Source organism: Hippocampus zosterae, chromosome 21, assembly GCF_025434085.1.
Source record: "Hippocampus zosterae strain Florida chromosome 21, ASM2543408v3, whole genome shotgun sequence".
NCBI lineage: Eukaryota > Metazoa > Chordata > Actinopteri > Syngnathiformes > Syngnathidae > Hippocampus > Hippocampus zosterae.
In genome coordinates, this window is record NC_067471.1 from 6,746,103 (window position 1) to 6,768,614 (window position 22,512).

Consider the following 22,512-nt stretch of genomic DNA (forward strand, 5'->3'; position numbering starts at 1 on the left):
AGGTTGGAAGGACAGCCCCCGGGGCGGGAAGTTTCCGATTCGTCATCCTGTCGTGTCTCGTTACCGTAATGATTTTGTTTTCCGAAGTGCCACCAAATGAAGACTTATTGAGCTCATCCAGATTTTGACTCGCCTAATCCCACCCTGTCCACCGCATCCTCATAAACACGGTGTCTGGTGTCCTCTCCTATTTTTACCGGCGGGTGTTGAAAGCCTCTGGAAGCCCCTCGTCAATGCCCATCCCATTCCCTCCCGCCGGCCTCGTGTCACCATTTATTAAGTCGTCATTACTCAGGTCCGCCTCGGCCCGCCGCAGGGGCCTCTCGAATGGTTGGGCTCCCGAAAGGGCAACCCCTCCAAAGGCATGTTGCGGCAGATCAATGCAGGTACCCGTGCGGCCATTAGCTTGCGCTAATGCAGACAGATAGGAAGGCAAGGCGGAGGTCGACGGATGGAGAGGACACTTTCATGCGTCTGTCTGCACATCGCCTTGTTTTGGGTAAACAGCCAAAAAGGCTCTTTGGACTCGAGGGTGATGAGATATGTGGGGCGATGGACGCCGCGGTGGGGGTCAATGAACGTGACAAAGGAAAATGCTGAAAGACTTTGACGACCGTTAAAAAAAAACACACACGTTTGCATCTGTTGATTCTATTAGTGGGTTTTGTGCTGTGAGGTCCCCACAAGGTATGTTTGCGCTTAAAAAGCAGTGTATCGGTGCTTGAGTGTGACTTGAATGAAAAATCTGGTTGGCAAGTTTTCTGAGACTTTGATTCCAGTGGTGGGGTTTACTGATCAGGGGTCTCGGTCCTCTCGCGTTGTTTTCTTTAGGCTGCCCCAAGGTGCGCCAGTTGACACATCAGCACCCGTGTTTATCAAAGCTTTTATCACCTCGACACTGCAACCCAACCATCCACCCCCCCACCCCACCAACACATGGGAAGGAAGCAGGAGGTGCCCCCACACACACACTCAAGTAAACCAACCACCTGCGGGGGCGTTGGTGGGTCTTTGTTTCGCTGACCCCCCCCCCCTCCACCCCTTCTTCTTCACTCATGTGAACGACTTTCCCAGAGACAGGATCTGTACCAGACTGCGCAGGTTGACGACCAGCATGTGTTGTGCTCAAATTGGATCATCAAACGCGTGTCGTGACACTTTGAATGTTGAGCCATCGAATTCTAATATTTAGAGTAGCGATATTCCAAAAAATAATAATAATAATACATTGTCACAAGGTTTGCCCACTGGCAGAGGGTCCGTGTGGATCTCTAAAAATAAAATCAAAGAAAGCAAAAATCCTGAGCATGTAAAAAAAAAAACCAAAGCGACAAGAAAATGTGGGCAGATGAGAAGGCGATTCATGTCAGTGTTTCATCGTCGCTGTCAAGTTATCCCGCCCCCGTCGCTCTCTCTCCCATCGCTCGCTCCCCTCCCCTCTCTCTCTCTCTCTCTCTTTCTCTCTCCGGCAGTCTGCTGGAGCTCCACGCCAGGATTAGAGGGTTACCGCCAGTGTCTGATCATTAGGGAAAAAAATAAGAAGAGAAGAAGAAGAAGGAAAAAAAATATCCGGAATATAAGACCGTCTGCACTTCACGCATGTTTTTTTTTTTTTTTGGGCAGGGGGGGCAGTTCAACTGCGAGTCTCCGGCATCTTATCCCTGAGACCTTACCTGTGGGACTACCTTCCGGACCTCCATCCGGAGAGCCATGTGAGCTGCACCCCCACCTCAAACCGCCCAACACCCCCCCTCCAGCTAAAGGGAGCACACGTTGGATTCTCTCCCCTTTTCCTGGAAGCTTCACTTTCCGTCCACGCCGAGCAAGGGGATTCTTCGGGCTCCCCCACACCCCCGGAGCTACTCATCTTGGGGCGCTGGTAAAGGGGCTGTGAGTGCCCCCCTGGTCCGGAGGCCAGCCGGCAGCACTCCAGCGCCATGGATTACCTGTTTGGCTTTGTGGCGCTGCTGTGCGGGGCGCTGCAGCCGGGAAGTGGACTGGAGCCCAAGCACAACGTACCCAGGCTGAAGCTGTCATACAAGGGTAAGCCGATTCTCCTTCCACTCCCCCCGTAATGTTGGACTACGAGTCTCTTTTCCCTTGACGACGGGGCTCTCTTTCATTCATTTCTTTTCATCTATTTTATGCTCACGATTTTTTTTTTCCGTCCTCTAATTTTGCGTGGCTATTTAAAGCGCCGCTTGCCTCCGAAAGCATCTCCCATTAACTTCTCTGTTACTTCCCCCCCCCCCCCCCCCCCCGTTTCTCTTGCTTCGAATTTGCGCATTCGCCTCGCGAATGTCCGGATTGGTTCCATATGCCGAGGTCGAGCTTTTGCCTGAAGTTAAATGTATATATTGGCTCCTGGCCCCACCGTGCAGCCCTGTTAACTCATTCACTCCCAAAGACGTTTTTATACGTCTTTTCAGACTTGGCTGGTAGTGAATGAGTTAAGTGTCCCCCCCCTCCGGTACAGCCAGTCGAGGCTCTGTTTCAATGACTTCTGTCCCAAAAATCGACTGTCAAATAAGCCATGGAGTCGGGACTTGACTTTTGACATTCCGACTCCGAGACACTCTTGAAGCTTTTCGCTGCGTCCAAAATGGAAGCAGAATATGTTGGCAGCAATTTCGAATTTTGAGTAGCGCATGGGGGTGGGGGCGTACCTATATAGCTGTGCTCTCGTGGCTCCTCCCTCCGGCTAAATCTCTCTAATAGCAAACTTTTTTCCTCTTCGCTGGGAATAATAACATTTTCTGCATACTTCAGGGAGGCTAGAAAGGGAAGCCGTTGTGGTTCGCGCCCTAAAACACGATCCGGAGTGGCCAACAGTGAGAGTGCGCTCTCTATTTTCGTCTCCCTCGTAAAAACGTTCCCTCGGAAAAATTTATGATCAATCGCTGTCAATTTGCAAGTGACAACAGGACTTTGCGGTGGAAGGTTCCCCTTGTGCGTGCGCGCAACGGCGCAGACCAAAGCTTTGGTCCCCCCCCGAAATAATTTTGCTCTTGTTGAGAAATATATTTAGAAATCTCGTGAACGTGATGTTTGCCACTCTAATTGATGTTCTATCTTTGGCCGACTTGTTTGGTGGAACTTGTGTTTAGTGGGCTGCCATATGACATGTTTCATCCTTGCGACCAAACCCAGGTTGTAATTTTGCTGTGAGATATTTCCCATTATCGCTCTTCCTGTCCGCTCCGACCCTGCACTTGCACCCCAATGGTCCGTTTTATTTTTTTTTGGGGGGGGGCGACTTTTATCACGTCAAAACAATCGCGGGTGGTCGCCCAAAGTTGATGTCTCCGCGTGTCGATGGAAAGAGAAGGACGGTGTCGATCGCGGCGATCGCCTGCGAGACTGCGAAGATCGACACCAAGCGTTACCTGGGCAACCGATTTAGGGGGGGCGAATTTTATCGCGTCAAAACAATTGCGGGTGGCCGCCCAAAGTTGACGTCTCCGCGTCTCGATGAAAAGAGAAGGACGGTGTCGATCGCGGCGATCGCTTGCGAGACTGCGAAGATCGACACCAAGCGTTACCTGGGCAACCGAAGCACCAACGGCTTCGTGCTCGCCTCTCGGAGGACGCAAAATAAATCTGCCAGGACTCACCTGATCCTAGTCAGGACCTCCCTTGGGTGCCGTCGTGGGGGCCGGCCCGTGAAGGAGGGGGGGGGGGTCATCCCTCCCTCAGCCATCTGTGTGAAGAATCCTCAAATGGTTCCCTGACAGCTCCTCAAGAGTAATAGACTGTCATCCAGTGTCTGTATTAAGTGCGCGAGTGATGAATTAGAGAGCGCGATGGGACTCTATTTTTTGGGGGGGGGGTTAACATGACATGCATCCGGTCTTACCATTAGACACCTGGTTGTGCGCGGACGCATCTACCAACAAATATGTCATAGATGGTGCGCGTCGCCCGCCGCTCATTTTGCGTCCACGCCCCCAACACAGGTGCCTCACGGCGCTCTTGATGCCTGTCACGGTACCGGAGGGGGGGAAGGTTGTGGGCAAGGAATTGGCAGCAAGAGAGTCACAGACGGAAGGGAGACTGGCCGCCGAGTGAGGTGTCACTCATCCCCTCTCCCTGCATAGTAATTAAGTCAAATAAACGACAAGGCGGAATCCTCTCGAGCGCGACGACCACACGGGTGCCGAGTGACGCCACGGCGCTGTGGACGGAACAAGCGGGGGCCTGTGATTTGGTGGACTGTCAAATAAACAAGCCGGCGCACGAGGCAGCCTCCTCAAAGGGGGGGAGAGAGCCGACCGGCCGACAACTCCCTTTTTTTTTTTCAGGGAGCCGGACCGAGTCTCCGATTTAGCTCGAGCGGAATGGACGCGGCGACGAGCGGGGGTGCGGGGGGTGGGGGGGCAGTTGGCGGCGCAGAATGGCCGACAGATAAAATGAGCCCTCGCGGGACAGCTGGCGCGGCAAGTGCAGAGTGAATGATTTCCCACCGGGGGCCAGTTGGGACGTTGGGCAAAAAAAAAAAAAAACGGCTTGGCTTCAGTGAGCGGAAGATCGCAGGAGTTAATGATTTTCTCTCCGCGTGAAAACAAAATACTTTTACTTCTGCTGACAAGTCGTCAAGGGAGGTGAAAGGTGAACGGCGTCAATCGACTATCACGGGTGAGGATGGTGGTGGGCGGAGTCCAACGTTAACGCCGACAAGCGGCCGAGCGAAAGCAATCCTGGAATGATATGAACCAGGATTCATATCGCTGCCTCCTAGTGGTCAAACCGTGCATATGCGCGTGACGGAAAAGCCGAATGACCCCCGAGTGATCCCGAGCCCAAAAACGCTTTGGGAACCCGATAATTTCAGTCAGTTTGGGTAATTACGGAGTCGGCTACGAAGTTGAAGAACGCCGGGGGGAATCTGGATCGGGCTTCCAGCGCTTCAAATAGACTCTCGGTGTGGAGCCGCATTCGCTGTCGTCTGGACTCCATAATAAGCCGCTCTCGATGATTGCGTCCTCGTCGGCCCCTCCCCCACCGAAAGAGTCGAGTGAACCTTTTTGGGGACATCGGCGAGCATCTTCCGTCTGTCTCGTCCGTCCGTTCGGCCTACCGTGGCGGATGTGCATAATTACACGGTGTTCTCCGCAACCCGCCGACTTTGCGGACGCCGCCGGGGCCTCCGCGTCATTCCTTTCGGCGGCCCCCCCCCCACCCCTCTCCTCCTACCGAAAAAACCGCAACCCCGCCGACTTTCAGTGCGCTTGTCCCGCATATTTTGCATTCTGTCTCCTCGACACAAAAAAAACCCAACGTGACAAGCCCCACAGTGCCACCTGCTGGTCACAAACCGAAACATGACAGCGTTCTTGCGTTGGACCCGAATATATCACAGTCCCGATTCACTTGCGTGTTTGGCAACTGTGTGCGGACGTCTTTTTCCGAGAATCGACTCGCGGCGACCAAGGTACCAAACGGCGATCTAGAAATCACGATAAGCGGAGTTGAGTGAAATCTAACGAAGACTTGAATGAAAAACCCGACGATCGGTGTTGGATTGTTTTGGTCCTTTTCCAAAACAATGTTCTTTGTCTCCACCGAATGGTCCAGATTTGCATCACTGATCATGATGCGATCCGGCCTTCGGAGCCGCATTCTCCCGCAGAACGTCGCCGCCCGGCAAGGTGCTCGGGGGGGAAACCTTTCTCGTTCACCGCGCCGCCGCCTTTGCGAGCGGCTCCGGTTACAGCCGAGGCGCACATTTGCCGAAGCGCGGCTACGAACGGGCGCTCCCACCTGCTGAGGCTCGTCAGTCACGGCGCTCAATCCCAGTTTGGAATCGGGTTACAAATTAGCGGACGACGGACTGATGGACAACTCGCGGACACATGCTTGATGGCAGGAGAAACTGCGAATACGCGACTCCATCGGCAAACTCTTGATTGCACGTTCGACGGCGTAGGCACCAAAATGGCCGACTTGCCGTGCGATTTCGGGCCGGAGTCCTAGCGACGCCCCCCCTCCCCCACCCAATTATGTGTCAAAACTGGTATCGGAGCCCGATTTCTAACTTTCTCGGTTTCCAGGCTGAATTGATTTTCGCGTCTTGCTATTTTGTGTTTGCCGTCCTCACTTTCATTAGTCCGGAATGAAAATGTCAGCGGTGACGCGAAGCATCTTGTGTGTTAAATGGCGAAGCGGGGGGGAAACGTGTTAATGTCGCATGAACATTTAGCGGCGCGCACGTGTGGGCTCGCCGCGGCGGGCGCCACCGGGCCTGTCTGTGGTCGGCGCGCTCGCTGTGGTCCCGCCGCGCGGTGACAGGAGGAGACGCACTAATCAAAAGCTTCCAGATTCGAACCGCTATTTCGAACACGTACGTGTGTGTGTGTGTGTGTCTCAGCTGCTCTCGCGTTTAGTTGTCTCTCATTTTTGTCTCGCTGGCCCACATTTGGGGCACTTTGACAACGCTACGTTTTGACAATTGCGCCAAACTATAGCCTGGGTGATACCTGATTGGACATTCCTCTGAGCCGTGCGCCAACTGCGATGTCATTTTTCAGTCGACGGCCAGTGGCAAGATGGCCGCCCGCGCCAAATTCATATTCCGCAAACGCAATATTGATCAGAATGTCATGTTAATACGAGTGGAGCCGCATGGGACATATTAATGAAAAGAATATTTTTGACTTGACATCCCCTTTAAATAATTTTTAAAAAATGATTCCGTGATCATACATTGTGGAATAAGAAGTCAAAAATTCTTGGGCAAATTATAGCGATACGGTGAAACAACAAAAAATGAGTTGAAAGTGATAAATTACGATTCGAAAGTAAAATAAAATTTAAAGTCATGTTTCGTAACTTTTTTTGCAAAATCTCCTGCTTTTGTGCCGCGCAGTCTTTCGGTCATTTTGGTAAATGACTTTTTATTTCTCCACTTAGCTTTTAAATGTCTTTGCTTCTTCAGTTTTGGAAACTGGTTTAAAACCAGTTCGTCTAAATATTCACCCCAAGGCATCTGTGTGTAAATCTAAATCTAAATCCAAACCAAAGAGAAACATGAATTCCTTTTCAAATTTTTAAAATGTATACTGAGTTGTGTACCCACTACATTGGAAGTGCGCTCGCGTTTCGTTCCACTCTTCACTCGTCCGACCCCTCGAGTGCCGATGAGAGAGCTCGGCGCTGTTCCGCGCTGACATTCGACCCGCGCTCGAGCTGCTCCCAATCCTCCGGCGAAAGTCGCACAGGCCAAAAAGTACGAGAGCAATTTGAAAACGTGGCGGCGGATGCAAAACGTGTGTGTGCAAAACGGTCATCTTTGTACCTGGCGCCTAGTTGTGTTGTTCCTCCCCGCGTCGCCACGGCAACAAGCCCACACCTGCCACTGTGCTCTCGCCGGGAAGGAGCCAGGAAGAAAAGCCAGGGAGGGAGGAGAACTTTCTGTGGATATCCTTGAGCTTAGGATAATATTTGAACACATTGTGGAGCGCCGCGCACATTTTCCGTGCCTCTTTTTTTTTTTTTTCCTGGCCTTTACCCCCCCCCCGGCACCTGTGTTTTGAAGCCGAAGCCGCGGCGAACACACACCGAGAAGAAAAGGGAAAGGGCGGATTTCCGAGGTTGAAACACGCCTAACAAAACGTATTTTTGCAAAGATCAAATCCGCCTGAAAGTTGTCAACACACCCCCCCCCACCCCCACCCCGTGCACAACGACGCGCTCCCTTCACTCGGTTGAGTCGCACAACTCAAAATGTCGCAAATATGCCCTTTTAGGCCCTTCGTGATTATTTTTTAATTATTCTTTTTCAATTATATATTAAAATGTTTTTTTTAATCTTAATTTTACAGGGATATCTCATTAAAAGCTTCGGAAAATATTACTTATGGATTATAAAGTGAGCACTTCATTTTATTTTAAAAAAACATGCGATAGAGTTGTCCTTTCAAAATTACAATTTTAAGAAAATATGAAAAATTATTAATCTTTAAAAAAAAATTATTTCAATAAATCCTGTGATGGGGGGGAAAAAACTACATAGAGTGCCAAGTCTTAATATTACAACAAAAATTCAGATATTTTGTAATATTACGTAAAATTGTTCGGTTTCTTCAGACTGGTCTTAATATTTCATTAAGTCCTCATCAGAAAATAGTTTTCCTCCTGTCTTTTTTTTAACATATTCTATTTATATATGCAAGATGACGCTTTAAATCAAACAGTGTTGTGTTAACATTTATTGAACGTCATTCCGCCATTCCTACGAGGAGACTCACATGGCTGAGCTCCCCCGATGTCATCAAAAAGAAAAAAAGAAAAAAAACAAACAACCCCCCCCTTCCCCCCTGAAGTTATGCCCGCGGCCTCTCTTTCATTATTGTGCGGCGTGTGGGCGTCGACGCCTGTTTGACAAATGGACGGTCCTCCACGCACGATGTCACTTCATTGTTTCCTCTTCAGTCAAGTGCCCGCGCGTGTGTGTGTGTTTTGCGAATATAACAATGAAACAACAGCAGTGTGGTTCGCGATCAATGTCAACCATGTGTGTTGCGCTACCACTTTTTTCTTCTTCCCCAATATGCATTTCAGATGGTAAAATCCATGTCACGCACTCGCTCCCATGCCGTAATAGGTCAGTGTGTGACTATTAGAAACCTGCCGCTCCACAAATTTGTGCCGATTAAGCAAAAAACGGTAATCGGATTAGACGGGGACCAGCTGCTCAGTAAGTTGTCTTAGTCGTTCTTTGCAGAGGATAAAGAATACATGCCTGTGTGTATTCTTATATATGTCCACGTCGGTGCTGAACTTAAAAGGGATGCATATCAACACCATGACGTTAGTGCTATGAGTTAGCCTGTCTATGGCGTTTTTGTGTTGTGTGTTAAACAAGGGGTGTTCCGAAGGCAGTTTTCAATCCACAATGTACACTATTTTTATACTTTTAATGGTAGAATTAACAGCAGAGGTTTTTTTTTTTATTTTGAAGGATTTTTCACTACCTGGCAAATTATTATTATTTTTTTTTTAAATCACAAAAAGTGTTTTCTTTAAATGGATGGCGAGAACATGCGCCACTCCCACTTCCTGCCGCATCTTTCCCATCGTGAAACCCAAGACGACCTCCTCGGGTTCCGTTGACTGTAAATGGCATTTCCTTACACTTCCTCCCACCGACTCATTTCCTGTGTGTGTGCATGCGTGTGTGTGTGTGTGTACACATATATATGTACACATCAATGACCACAACGTCCTTCAGATGAGTGTCGGTGCGCATGGAATGTCCATTGTGGGAGAAAAAGCCACAAACACACACCCAAAGCCCACACACATACTGTACGCTCAAGCCATCTGCGGTGGAGTACAAACCCTCACACACACACACACACACGTTTGAGCTGCAAGCACCTTTCCGGGGTGATCCACCTCCTCCATCGTCGTCCATGGTCGTATTAGCGGTCGCCTCGCGCCATGTGGACGCACATGTCCAAGTGGGCGCAGATTGCTTGCGACAGCGGCCCGTCAATCACGCGGCCATCGGCTGGACAAAAACGCGCGTGGAAATACTTGCCTGTGCCCGGCGTTCTTCCATACGTGACGCTAATGATGATGGATGATGTTTTGCCGCAGAATCAAAAGCACACCGTTTTTTTTTTTCCGCTGACCTTAACTTTTTTATTTTTTATTTTTTTTTACATTTGAGAGCATGGCGAGGAACCTGATTTGGTTACCACCCAGGCAACTGGCAAAGAGAGATAGAGAAAAAAAAAAGACCCAATTTTTTTTTCTATTTTTTAAATTATGACTGCCCTGTGAAAAATGTCCCACTAATATTTATTCATGTTTTTCCTTTTAATACTCTTCCAAAAGGCGGCCCGGTAGTCCAGTGGTTAGCACGTCGGCTTCACAGTGCAGAGGTACCGGGTTCGATTCCAGCTCCGGCCTCCCTGTGTGGAGTTTGCATGTTCTCCCCGGGCCTGCGTGGGTTTTCTCCGGGTGCTCTGGTTTCCTCCCACATTCCAAAAACATGCGTGGCAGGCTGATTGAACACTCTAAATTGTCCCTAGGTGTGAGTGTGAGAGTGGATGGTTGTTCGTCTCTGTGTGCCCTGCGATTGGCTGGCAACCGATTCAGGGTGTCCCCCGCCTACTGCCCGAAGACAGCTGGGATAGGCTCCAGCACCCCCCGCGACCCTAGTGAGGATCAAGCGGCCTGGAAGATGAATGAATGAATGAATACTCTTCCAAAAAAGTAAGACAGGTAATTTTTGAATTAAATATTTCATATCATTTTTGGACCCTTCACGTGATTTTTTTAAATGGTTAATGTGCTGTGATTTAAAAAAATATATATTTCATTTATTAATTTATTTGCCCTAAAAACACTGTATAATAAATTTTATTTTTTTTTAATGTTAGTTGTGGCCATCAAACCATTCGCATCCCCCACGTTCATTTATTGCGTCTGAAGGTTTCATTTGCTCCCCAAACCTTCTCCCTGCTCGGCCGGCCTCGTCTTTTAAATGTTAATTGAATGCTATGTCATAATGTAGTGTCACATGGAGCATTCAGTCACGCTCTGCTTTGTCTTCATTTACATAATACTGCTTTTGCACACACACACACACACTCTGAATGATTGCATATGAATTATTCAGCCAATCACACAGATGAACACACCGCGCCCTGATTGGGACATGCTGGGATGTGCGGCACGCCATACCTGTCTGCCGTGGGACCTCCTTGCGATTGAAGGCTAATATCGAAAAAACGTCAATATTAGCCCCCGAGGCCGCATTGAGGCACTCTAAAATGTATTTCGATTTGTTTTTCCAGAGATGTTAGAGTCCAGCAACCTGGTGAGCTTCGCCGGGCTGGCCAACAGCTCCGGCTACGACACCTTCCTGCTGGACGAGGAGCGAGGCAGGTTGCTGGTCGGCGCCGAGGACCACATTTTCTCCTTCGACCTGGTCAACATCAGCAGAGACCGCAAACAGGTACCTGACGATGATTTTTGTTGTTATTTGGGGAGGCTGGAACGGATTATGGCAATTCCATTCATTTCGGTGGGGGGAGATGATTTGAGTTTTGAACTCTATTCCATTTCCTCCGTAATTCCATTAGCCCACCTGCTGGAGGTTAACAATCTTATTTTTTTGATTTGATTTGAGCCACTGGAGTAGATGAGACCGCTCCCCCCTGCCCCCCCGCAGGCTGCACGCTGATGAACAGAGGAATGAAAAGACTGTTACCGCCCCACTACCCCACTACCACCCTTCTAGTTCTCATCCGTGCGTCATTAGAATCTAAGAGCAGCGATTAGGCTGGTCCAAAAATTTGCAATGCAAAAATCTTACTTGGCTGATGGGCAAACAAATCCTCAGAAAGCGGCATATTCATCGCTCTTCGCAGATGATAAAGAATGTATGTCTTGGAACGCAAGGATGTTTACTTGCATCCTGGTATTTGCTCATAGCCTTGGATTATTTAATTTTGAATTTCAGTTTCATCGCATTTAGTTAGTTTTTATATACTTTTTGTTTTTAAATTGTCATTTAATTTCATTAAATTCAGTTTAATTTTTTGTGATATATATATATATAATTTTATATCATGTGTTTATATTTAATGTACTAATCAGAAATTGCATTTCCTTGACACTCAATTAGTCTTTTTAAGCTTGATTTAGCGTTGTGTGTTTGTCTCTCGGCATCCACACACGTGGCGACGCTACGCTATGCTAATATGCTAGAGCATGTGCAAACGATCCTACGTTTCGTCTAAGTACATAAAGAGTCAGCAAACGTCTCACTCAACGGCCTGTTTATAATCTTTTTCTTTATAATTCATGTACGCACATATGGATTTGCCAAGAGGACAATTTGAATGCATTATTCATACTTTTGTGTATTGTCTCTTCCAAGGCTGGCTCGTCTGTTCTCACGTCAGACGACAGCAAAGTGCGTCCATATGTTCGACTTGGGTATAAGGAACTTTAATAAGAACCATATCGAGTGTACGTACGCGGCTCGGGAGCGTAAAAGAGATTTCTGAAGTCGGACCGAAAGAAAGGGAGCTCAGATTGAGCTCAAAAATGTTTCTTGAATTATACAAACGTGACTCACGGCATTCCTGTTTCATGAAACATTCAAAGCGCTCCCTCTTTCCCCTCCTTCCTCCCCTTGTTGTCTTTCTCTCTTTTTGTGGGTTTTTTTTTTTCCTCCTCCACTTTGGGCGCCGAGTGACTTTGCGCACTTTGTCATTTGCTCAGATCGCGTGGCCCGCCACCCCCTCCAAGCGGGACGAGTGCAAGTGGGCGGGGAAGGACCTCGGGGTAAGTCGTCAATTTTTATTTTTTTTTTGCTTGTTTTTCTTTTTGCTGCTTTTTTGGTACGCCTGCCGTTTGTTTAGCCTCCTCATTCACTCACTTTCATTTTGACTTTGAAGTCCACCCGCGGGACAGCACATTAGGTACACATTTTCAAAGTCAAAATGAGAAATAAAATGACACCTTGACAGAGGTGCTCAAGGCGTGAGTGCATTTTTCTCGAAACATTTATTTTGAAAGAAAAGAAAACGCCGTTCTAATTGTATGTTTTGTTCCATTTCAATTCTGACAAAAAATTTTAAATGACAAAAGTGTCTTTTCATTCGTAATAAAAATTGATAACCCATAACAAAGGGGGCCATTTGGTATTTATTTACTTTTTTTGCGCAAAAATGTTTATTCCCAAAATTATTTAAAAAAAATAAAATACAAATGATGAAGTGGCCAATGAGTGTATGTTTTATTCAGATTTTGGCACATAAAAAGAAATTAAACATTCCAAAGAAATAATTTAAAAAAATAGTCAGCCATTAATCTGCTTTCAGAAAAAGAGTTATTGTTTTGTTTTCACGAAAAATAACAACAGTTGTAAAAAGTGGCCGCTGAGTGTTTGTTATTTTACTAAACCCCCAAAACTTATCATCCTGTCGAGGGAGTGCAGAAATGTTTCATCTGTTGTTTGCCAACTCGCATAATTGTCGAATTTTCTCGACCGCCGTGATCTTGATGACTGACAATCTAAAACAGGCGCACGGAAAAAAAAATAATAATGTAAGCATGCATGTTGCTATTTTCAATTTCTTTTGTGACAGCGAGTAAAAATGACTTTGGCAATTCATGCTGTGATTTGAACGAAATACTTCATTTTTTTTTTGGATGTGCATGCATTAGCAAAACTCTATTTACAGAAGGGTGTACTTACAAAGCTATAAAGTTTGGGGGTTTTTTTGTTTTCGTTTTTTTTTTCACGCGTATAGGATCTGAAAATAATCGTTTATCGTCTACGTCGCTATAATTCATACAAGAGTCACGAGTGATGTGGCGTGTTTCAAGCTAGCGCGCCAACACAGATGTTGTTTGTCGGTATTTAAATGACAGGAAGACGTTGCGCTCCTGCACTCCCACAGAGTTTATTTCTTGCTTTTGTTTGAGACCTATTTATACACGGATGCTTGTTTTAAGCGGGAATGTGTTAATTTGACCCAACACGTTTACTGGTGCCGGCCGGCTTTGTTTGCGTGGTGTGTTTGGATAGCTCGCCTCGCCTCGCCTCGCTCTCCGCGAACTTAATTTCACGCCTGGATCGCGCGTCATCCGCCGTTGCGTTGGGCTTCAAAGATCACCGTCGCCTGCGCCGCTCTCCGTTAGCCGCCGCAAAATGTTTACCCCCAAAGAGCCGGCCGGCGGGAGCAGATGGAGCGGAACGCCGCAGTCATCCGTCCGGACAATCCTCCCGACGCTCGCACTTTTCCAAAAACAATCCTACACCGACGCAATTTTACAGCAGCCCGCGTTTCGCACGGAGCAGCTGCGGAAAATTGCGGCGGCTCATCCCAAGATATACAAAATGACTCAGACAAACTTTCATCCGACCAAATACGTTTTCTCAAGTGTAAAAATGTCTCCCAGCATGTACATTCGGGGTCCGCCTGTGCATCCACCTCAACGGTGACCGACTTTGATCCAAATTGACTTCTTTACGGCGCCCGCCGATGACACGACTGCCGCCCACGTCGCTCACGAATCCGACCCGAAGGCAGTCATGTCAAGTTTTAAGAGGGGTCAACTTTGAGCGCACTGGGGGGGGAGGTTTGACGTTTAAACGACGGCGTGACAATGATGTCATGTGCAGTAGGAAACGCAGAGGGGAAAATCATTAAGGGGCAGCGTATAGACTGGACGTATAAGCACCGATGAGGTCAGCTACATTTCATCAAGTAAGATCTTAGGAGGGGTCCCCCGGGGGAACTGGCCAAACGTTTAGCGCGCTAGTCGCTAGTAAAAATGTCCCAAAAAACGTCTTATCTTGCGGTTTCTTTTCTTTTTTTCATCACTACAACTGTATTTTAACCTGTGGCTAGCACCCATTTAGCTCCATAGCTGAATAGCAATTGAGCATGAAAATCTGGGCTCAGTCTTTCCAATGCTAGTTCATTCCGTCCATCAAAAAGTTTCCCCGTCGAATGGGAACCCTTTCGTCGCAAGAATGATTCATGACCTACACGTTAAATGGCCGTTAGCGATCTCTGAGGTGTGCACACCAAGCGAAACCATTCATGATTTTAGGCTAGCATCCAGCTAGCTTAAAAACAAGCAAATGGGCAAATCTAGGATTTTTTTTCCCCATAACAAAAACATTCTCTTCACCTAACATACATTCTTGCTGCTGGAGGCTGTAAATTTCCCCAGTGTGGGACGAATAAAGGATATCTTATCTTATCTTATCTTAAAAGTTGTGTTTCCAATACAAAGATAAATGCCCGCTATCGAAACAGGGCTCGCACCCATTTCGTGTTGTCGCTAGAATAAAGGACAAAGCTAGCCTAGTTCTGTCCAAAGCTAACATAAAAGTATTCCGCTTCGAAGTGTTTTGCTTCTATACGTACCCCCCCCCCCCCCCCCAAAGGCTTCCTTATAGAGTTTAAACAAATGAGCCTGTGGTCAGATTCTTTTACCATTTAGGGGAGACTGTTGCTAACGTTCACACAAAGCTAAGGCGGCTGTCTGTCTATATTTGAATTACAGATGTTGTGTTTTCATCAACGAGGGCAACTAAGTACAACCTGAATGTCTTGAGCACATGTGCCCAAATGGAGTCCATTAATAACTTTCCTAAAACGGCAGTCTTGCTGATTAGCGGGGCGCAAAACGACCTTGGGAATGTGTCGATGTGCCTTCGCGCCAAGCTAAATAACCCCCCAACATGTGGAACGTTCTCGATCTGAAGTGGATTTGCCTGATTTCTCTCACAGGTGGGATTTGCTTAAAAGGCAGAGGAAATTTCAGGGCTATTATTTATTTTGCTTTCTTGGAAATCTCCCCCATCCCCTTTGACATGGAATCCCACCTGGAAGTGTTCCGGGCCTCTCCTTGTTCTATATTAGACTCCATTTTCCGTCGCGCTTGTCTCAATTTGCGTCCATATCGTTTTCGTCGACGATGATATTTTATGACTTACTCTAAACTTACGTTTGCGTCTTTTTTTTTTCCAGGAAGAGTGTTCGAACTTCATCCGCGTGCTCCAACCCTACAACCAGACCCACTTATTTGTCTGCGGCACCGGAGCCTTCCATCCCATCTGCTCTTACCTGGAAATGGGCAAGAAAGCCGAGGTAATGACTCCGAAACACGACGGACATTGTACAAGCGGCGTTGAATGTGCGAATTGACAACCACGTCGAAATATTTCATCAATTGGCGTGATTGACTCTTACCTTCCGCAGGACAAAATCTTCAGGCTCGCCTCGCATTTCGAGAACGGTCGCGGTAAAAGCCCTTACGACCCCAAGATGCTCTCGGCGTCCCTCTTGATCGGTGAGTCGGCTCTTTGGACCGTGACAACCGCACACTGCGCCGTTCCTAACGGCCGCTTGCCCCCCCCCCCCCCATTCCACCAGATGGGGAGCTCTACTCGGGCACGTCAGCCGACTTCATGGGGCGGGACTTTGCCATTTTCCGAACGCTGGGGGATCACCACCCCGTCAGGACGGAGCAGCACGACTCCAGGTGGCTCAACGGTAAGCAAAGCGGGAAAACCGAAGCCGAGATCAGAAGGATTATTCGGCGCAACTGCTTTCCCACACTACTAATCCACTCTCAGCTGTTTTCCTGTTGTGGAGTCAAATTCCACTTCTTTTTCACTGCCTTCAACAATCATCCACTTCCAGAAGCTTCTGCACCGCTGATGACATTTTGTCCCGACGTTAATCCCCCATCCATCTTTCACCTTGTAATGGTGGGGATTAAGAACGTCGGGGAGATTCTATTCGGTATTTGTCATCGAGGGCTTCGTGTGTCACAAGGGGGCAAAGTATTCGTCCAACTACAGGTGCTGAAAATCGGGGGGGAAACGCGGGTATTCTTCCAGTGTGCCGTTTACCACTCTGCATGCTGCGGCCTTCCGGTTTGTAACTCCACGCGGAGACCGCCGCCTGTAGTTTATGGAAGTGTCGATTTAACAGGCGCGTGTTCGCGAGGGGGGGGGGCGCGAGACGTCGATTCATCGCAGCGGTCTCGCACCTGCCTCCAGCCGGGGGGGGGGGGGGCTTTATAAATCCATACCCCACTTCGAAGGGTCCGCCGCTCTTTTTCACAGCTCCTCCGAATCCCCGAAAGGCGTAACATGGCACCGCTTGTTTCGCTCCAGCGCGCGACACCATTCCCCCCCCCCCCCCTTCTCCCCTCGCCACTTACGAGCAGAAAATCTCCGGCCCTGGGCTTTGATTTCCTTCCGCTCTTAAAATCTAAGGAACAAGGCGCAATCAGAACCATGTGTCTTGGAGTGGTCGTGGTTTGGATGCGCGGTTTGGAGTGCGGGTTTGGGGGTGTGGGGGGTGGGATCATTTTCAGAGGTGTAAAATGGAGGTGAACCGCATCCCTGGAACAGAGGTGGCTTTGTTCGACTCCTTTCACGGCTTACTTTTGTTCACTTTTTGACCACGTTTAGACCCGAGATTCGTCGGCATTCACTTGGTCCCGGAGAGCGACAACCCCGAGGACGACAAGATCTTCCTGTTTTTCAAAGAGAACGCCATGGACGGAGAGCACACGGGCAAGGCCACCATCGCCCGGATTGGACAACTGTGTAAGGTAACGGAAACCGAGCCGCCGCCGCGACTGTTTCGAGATTACTCCGGTTGCAATGTTCTGCGGGTGCATCTGCAAGTGTGGCGGGACCCAGACAGTTCTTTTGACCAAAAAAAAAAAATTTTACATAGTGCTATCAAATGATTAAAATATTTAATCGCGATTAAATGTGTAATTTTATAGTTAACTCAGAATTCGCCGTAATTAATCATAGATTTTTGTCTATTCTAAATTTCCTTTGATTTCTTTTTCCTCCTATTTTTAGGAAAATCAAAAACAACAATTTTGATTTTCAATTTTACATTCCCATTTTTCACTTGGAGCAGTTATTCAAACTTGGAGCACATTTGATTATTTTCGGAGCTGTGACGTGGTGGCGCGTTAATCTCGCGCTAAAAAAAATTCGAGTTAAAATGGTTTTAAATTCACGCTGATAATAACGCGTTAAACTGATATATATGGTTGAGTGTGTACATATTGCTGTCGAATGTCAAAACAGGCGAAGCGTGATGTCTAACTTTGTCTTTGTCTCCAGAACGACATGGGAGGCCACCGCAGCCTGGTGAACAAGTGGACCACCTTCCTCAAAGCCCGGCTCACGTGCTCCGTGCCGGGCGTCAACGGCATCGACACGCACTTCGATGAGCTGCGTGAGTTTCCCCAACTCCGAGGCGCTCCGGAAAAAGCTCGCTCCGGAAAAAGCTCTCCGGGATAACATTTCTGCATTCTCTTTCCCCCCGTCCCCAGAGGATGTTTTCCTCATGAGCTCCAAAGACCCCAAGAATCCGCTGATCTACGCCGTTTTCACCACATCCAGGTATCCCGTCATCATTGACTTGTCGGTGTGTTCCCGGTTTACCCGCTTCGTTCGGCCGGTTGCGAGAACTCAATTCGCATCTTGCGCAACAGGACGGGAGTCCAAGCAACTCCACCATCAATCACCGCTAATGGAACGGCGGCGGTTCGTATTCAAGCGGAGAGGTCAAGCCGAACACGCAGACACACAAAAGAGACGCGCGCCGAAGCTCGCGTTAAATTCAATTAAGCGGCATCGGGGACTACAAGAGACTTAATTGGTTTTCTAAGCGGCCAGTTTCCCAGAGATGAATAGAGCGGAGCTTCTTTTAATATGGCTGCTTAATGGGGCGCCGCCATTGATGGATCAACGTTTGATTGAGCGTGCATGCGAACGTGTGTGTGTGTGTGAGATGGAATTTCTGCGCAAACAGATGTTCCTTTCACGCGAAGGCGCCGCCGCATTAATTGAATTTCCGTTGAATTGCCACCTCGGAGCGCCCGTCCATTCATCTTGGGCGCTTTTGCCGACTCGACGCGAGCACGCCTAATTAAGTCGGACGCTACTTGGAAACAAAAGAGCCACGCCGGGAACGTTTGCGTACCCGCCATCTGACATCCAGTTTGATGGATGAACATGGTGCGGTCGCGCCACGTCCACAGCAATAACCCACACTCGGAATATTCCGGAGCAAACGAAAAAAAAAAAATCCCAAGCAGCGCTTCCACTTTCTTTTTCAAAACATTTGATTGATCTCACGGGTTTTCCGGAGCAAGTGGAAGACGCGGCCGCGACTTCCAGGGATGCTCTGGAATGCGTCGTTCCGGGGCCAAAATTATTTGCTTAAAAAAAAAGAATCTGGAGGGAATCAGAGATGTTCCGATCTGCTGTTGCTGTAGTCGCTGCGTCGACGTCTCGTTGTGTCTCCTGGACTCACTTGTGGCTTCTGCCCCCCACCCCCAGCAACATCTTCAAAGGCTCGGCGGTTTGCATGTACAACATGGCGGATATCCGGAGGGTGTTCCTGGGCCCCTACGCCCACAGGGACGGACCCACATACCAGTGGGTGCCCTTCCAAGGCAGGGTGCCCTACCCCCGACCTGGAACGGTGAGTGTAAAATAAAACACTCGGAACAATCCTATCCATGGGAGTCAACATGTTGCAATTAATTTGCTCTTAATTTGAAAAGAGAAACATCATCCGACAGGAAACACTCATGCCAACCGGCGGTAGACAAAATGACCCAAACGCAATTTTTCCGAGCCCCTTTGAACCCGTTTGACACCATTTAGCCACTCGGAAGCCAGAAGAAAGCCATTTTAGTCTAAATCCAAATTATGACTTCCCGTCTCTCGCCTCCAGTGCCCGAGCAAGACGTTCGGCGGCTTCGACTCCACCAAAGACCTCCCGGATGACGTCATCACGTTCGCCCGGGGTCACCCGGCCATGTACAACCCGGTGCACCCCATCGGCGGGCGGCCCATCATGGTGCGCACCGACGTGGAGTACCAGTTCTCGCAGCTGGTGGTGGACCGCGTGGAGGCCGAGGACGGCCAGTACGACGTCATGTTCATCGGCACGGGTACCGCCCACCTCTTCGCCGTCAACGTATTGTGACGATGAGGCCAAAATGAGAATCGAGGACGTTAAAATTATTATTTTTATTTTTGTAGACGTAGGCACGGTGCTCAAGGTGGTGACCATCCCCAGGGAGAGTTGGCATGACCTGGAGGAGGTCGTGTTGGAGGAGATGACCGTCTTCAGGGTACGATTGATCAATGACAGCAACGGTCGGTGTCATGAAACCGTGTCAATTGTATCGCGACGCGTATCGTTTCATTTCAGGAACCTGCCACCATCACCGCCATGGAGCTGTCGACCAAGCAGGTAATTTACAAGCTCGAAAAACTCTCCCAAGACCCGTGCGGGGAAATTGAACAGGAAGTCGGCCATTTTGTTAAGACGCCGCCATTTGAGGCCACTCGCCGAGCTTTCGCCAACCCCCGTTAGGGAATTCGAGCAAATTTTTGACCATTTTGCCCGCCTGCATCCCACAGCAACAATTATATTTGGGCTCCTCGCTGGGCGTGTCGCAAATGTCGCTGCACCGCTGCGAGGTGTACGGGAAGGCCTGCGCCGAGTGCTGCCTGGCCCGCGACCCGTACTGCGCCTGGGACGGCAGCGAGTGCTCCAGATACTTCCCCACCGCCAAGAGGTACCGCGCCGCGTCGCTTTGGGACACCGCACCTGGGAGTGATCAGTGCAACAGCGGGGGACGGCTACAAAAAAAAAAAGCTTGTAATTAGGTGTTGGGACATTGCGCAGGAGCATCTTGACATTCTTCTCCGTTGCAAATATTTCACAATGAGAAGCAGATGGGAGCGAAGGAAGATACAATATGTGCAGTTGTCGCGGTACCCCCCTTCAAACGTTCGACTCGACACGGACCTTTTTGGCTCTGAAGTCCAGTCATGGTCCCAAAAGAAGGGGGGATGGGGGGTGGCAGTTATCCGTCCCCCTATTTCTGAGCGACTCTCGCTTTATTTCCCCTCACCTTTGGCTCACCCCTCCTTTCCATTTTTTTACGAGAGGAACAGGAACGTTGCGGTAAAAGCTTGCCGATGACATTACTATTCGCTATTGTCGTTAAAGAAAAAAGAAGAAGAAAAAAAAAAAGAAAGAAAGGCGACTTTCATGGCTCATCAGAGGCCACTGAAGGTTTACCGTGATTCAATTCAAACCCCATTTCACACAAGTAGTTTAGCAGCAGATTGGGGCGGGGGATTATGACTCATTCTCGTTGAGATTTTGCATAGGGTAACGTTGCCCCCTAGTGGATGAACGCCAGCATTACAGGATTCAACGACACGCTCGCTTTTCACAGGCGCACGAGACGGCAGGACATCCGGAATGGAGACCCACTTTCCCAGTGCTCGGATCTTCAGCATCACGGTTTGTGTGTGTGTGTGTGTGTGTGGAGGGGGGGGTGCATAAATGACACACCTTTGTTTGGTGTTTATTCTGACTTCCCCCTTTCAGACGATGTTGACGGCCAGGGTGGCGGCGTAGGCGGCGTGGAGGACCGTGCGGTCTACGGCGTGGAGAACAGCAGCATGTTCCTGGAGTGCAGCCCCAAGTCCCAGCGGGCGCTCATTTACTGGCAGCTGCAGACGCCCGGCGGCGAACGCAAGCAGGAGGTGCGCGCCGCCGACGTTTGTCTTCCTGTTCTGTTCGTTTCTTTCTTTTTACAATGCGAGTCGCCTCCGTTGTCCCCCACCCCGTGACGTCTTTTCAGATCAAGATTGACGAGCGGGTTCTACGCACGGACCAGGGCCTGCTCATCCGCAGTCTGTCCCAGTCGGACGCGGGGGTGTACCACTGCCAGGCGGTGGAGCACGGCTTCATTCAGCCGCTGCTGCGTCTCAGCCTGCAGGTCATCCCCGCCCACAGGCTGGGCGACATCCTCCCGGGGCCGCCAGGGGCCGGGGCGCCTCCGGCCGGCAAGCAACGCGTGTGGTACCGGGATTTCCTGTCCCTGCTGGATCACCCGGACCTCAACAGCGTGGAGGAGTTCTGCGACCGCGTTTGGAAGAAGGAGCGAAAACCCAAGAAGGCGAAGGCGCCCAACGGCCAGGCCGGCCCGCCGCCGCCGCGGCCCAAAGCTTTGGCCCCGAACGCGCAAAAGCTGCAGGCCAGTCCCCCTCAGGGTAAAGCTTGGCTCCAGACCGGAGCGGAGAACCCGAATAGTCAAGCCACCCTGGGCATGCTGAGTGTCCAGACGCCCAAGAACCAGCCCAAGACGCAGAGCGGTCCGAAGGGGCAGGCTGCGGCGCGGGCGGGGGTCCAGCACACCGCCAAGTGGCGCCGGATGCAGGACAACAAGAAGGGACGCAACAGGAGAACCCACGAGCTGCAAAGACCCCCGAGGAGCGTTTGAGGGGGTGGGGGGTGGAATAAAATACACCAAAAGAAGCACAAAGACGAGCACATACACACGCACACATTCTGTAGAGTGTATCTCCAGTTAGGATTCAGTGACCTCTCCACACACACACACACACACACACACACATCATGAAATGCACAGGAGATGTGAATAATAGCCGCGGGAAAGCTACGTGTAAAAAAAGGAAAAAAAAAACGTGTGAGGATGTGGCCGGTCGCCATGGATACGGCCCCGGCGGACACTCGGCGCCTCCTTGTACATACATGAGCTAGTTCACACTTCAAGACGGGAAGACGGCGGACAATTCCAGAATAAAACAGCCGCAAATCCTCCGCAGCATGTGACCCTCACGGAATGGAACGAACTTTTTTTCTCGTTTGCGGAAAAGGAGCAAAAGCTTCCGTGTCGCCATGAACGCATCACGTGCAATGGGAAGCATCGTGCATGTTGTTGTCCATCCATTTGTTCAATAAGCTACTTATTTTGTCGGCTTTTTTTTTCCCCTCTCAACCGACCTGAAACAATTTGTTTTTATACAAGCCACAAATCATGACTGCGGTGGTCTCATTGTCCCCTCCGTGTAACTTATTACATCCGCAACACACACTTGTTTAGTGTACATATATACGACAACCTTCTATCTGTGTGTATATACAGTGCAAGAAA

The 22,512-nt window shown here is 49.3% G+C and overlaps 1 protein-coding gene and 1 long non-coding RNA gene across 3 annotated transcripts in view; one reads left to right on the top strand and one right to left on the bottom strand.

The window, feature by feature from the left end:
* Positions 1 to 22,512, bottom strand: part of LOC127593929 (uncharacterized) — a 177,568-nt gene that overhangs the window by 71,080 nt on the left and 83,976 nt on the right. The window lies entirely within an intron of this gene.
* On the top strand, positions 1,046 to 21,847 carry sema3aa (sema domain, immunoglobulin domain (Ig), short basic domain, secreted, (semaphorin) 3Aa). The gene is made up of 17 exons (XM_052055683.1): positions 1,046 to 2,043; positions 10,806 to 10,966; positions 12,241 to 12,303; positions 15,510 to 15,629; positions 15,741 to 15,831; positions 15,915 to 16,034; positions 16,964 to 17,106; positions 17,639 to 17,753; positions 17,851 to 17,920; positions 18,863 to 19,007; positions 19,263 to 19,482; positions 19,574 to 19,665; positions 19,746 to 19,787; positions 19,958 to 20,115; positions 20,785 to 20,852; positions 20,940 to 21,097; positions 21,196 to 21,847. The coding sequence occupies exons 1-17, from the start codon at positions 1,938 to 1,940 to the stop codon at positions 21,835 to 21,837; spliced, it is 2,514 nt and encodes an 837-aa protein (XP_051911643.1). The 5' UTR covers positions 1,046 to 1,937; the 3' UTR covers positions 21,838 to 21,847.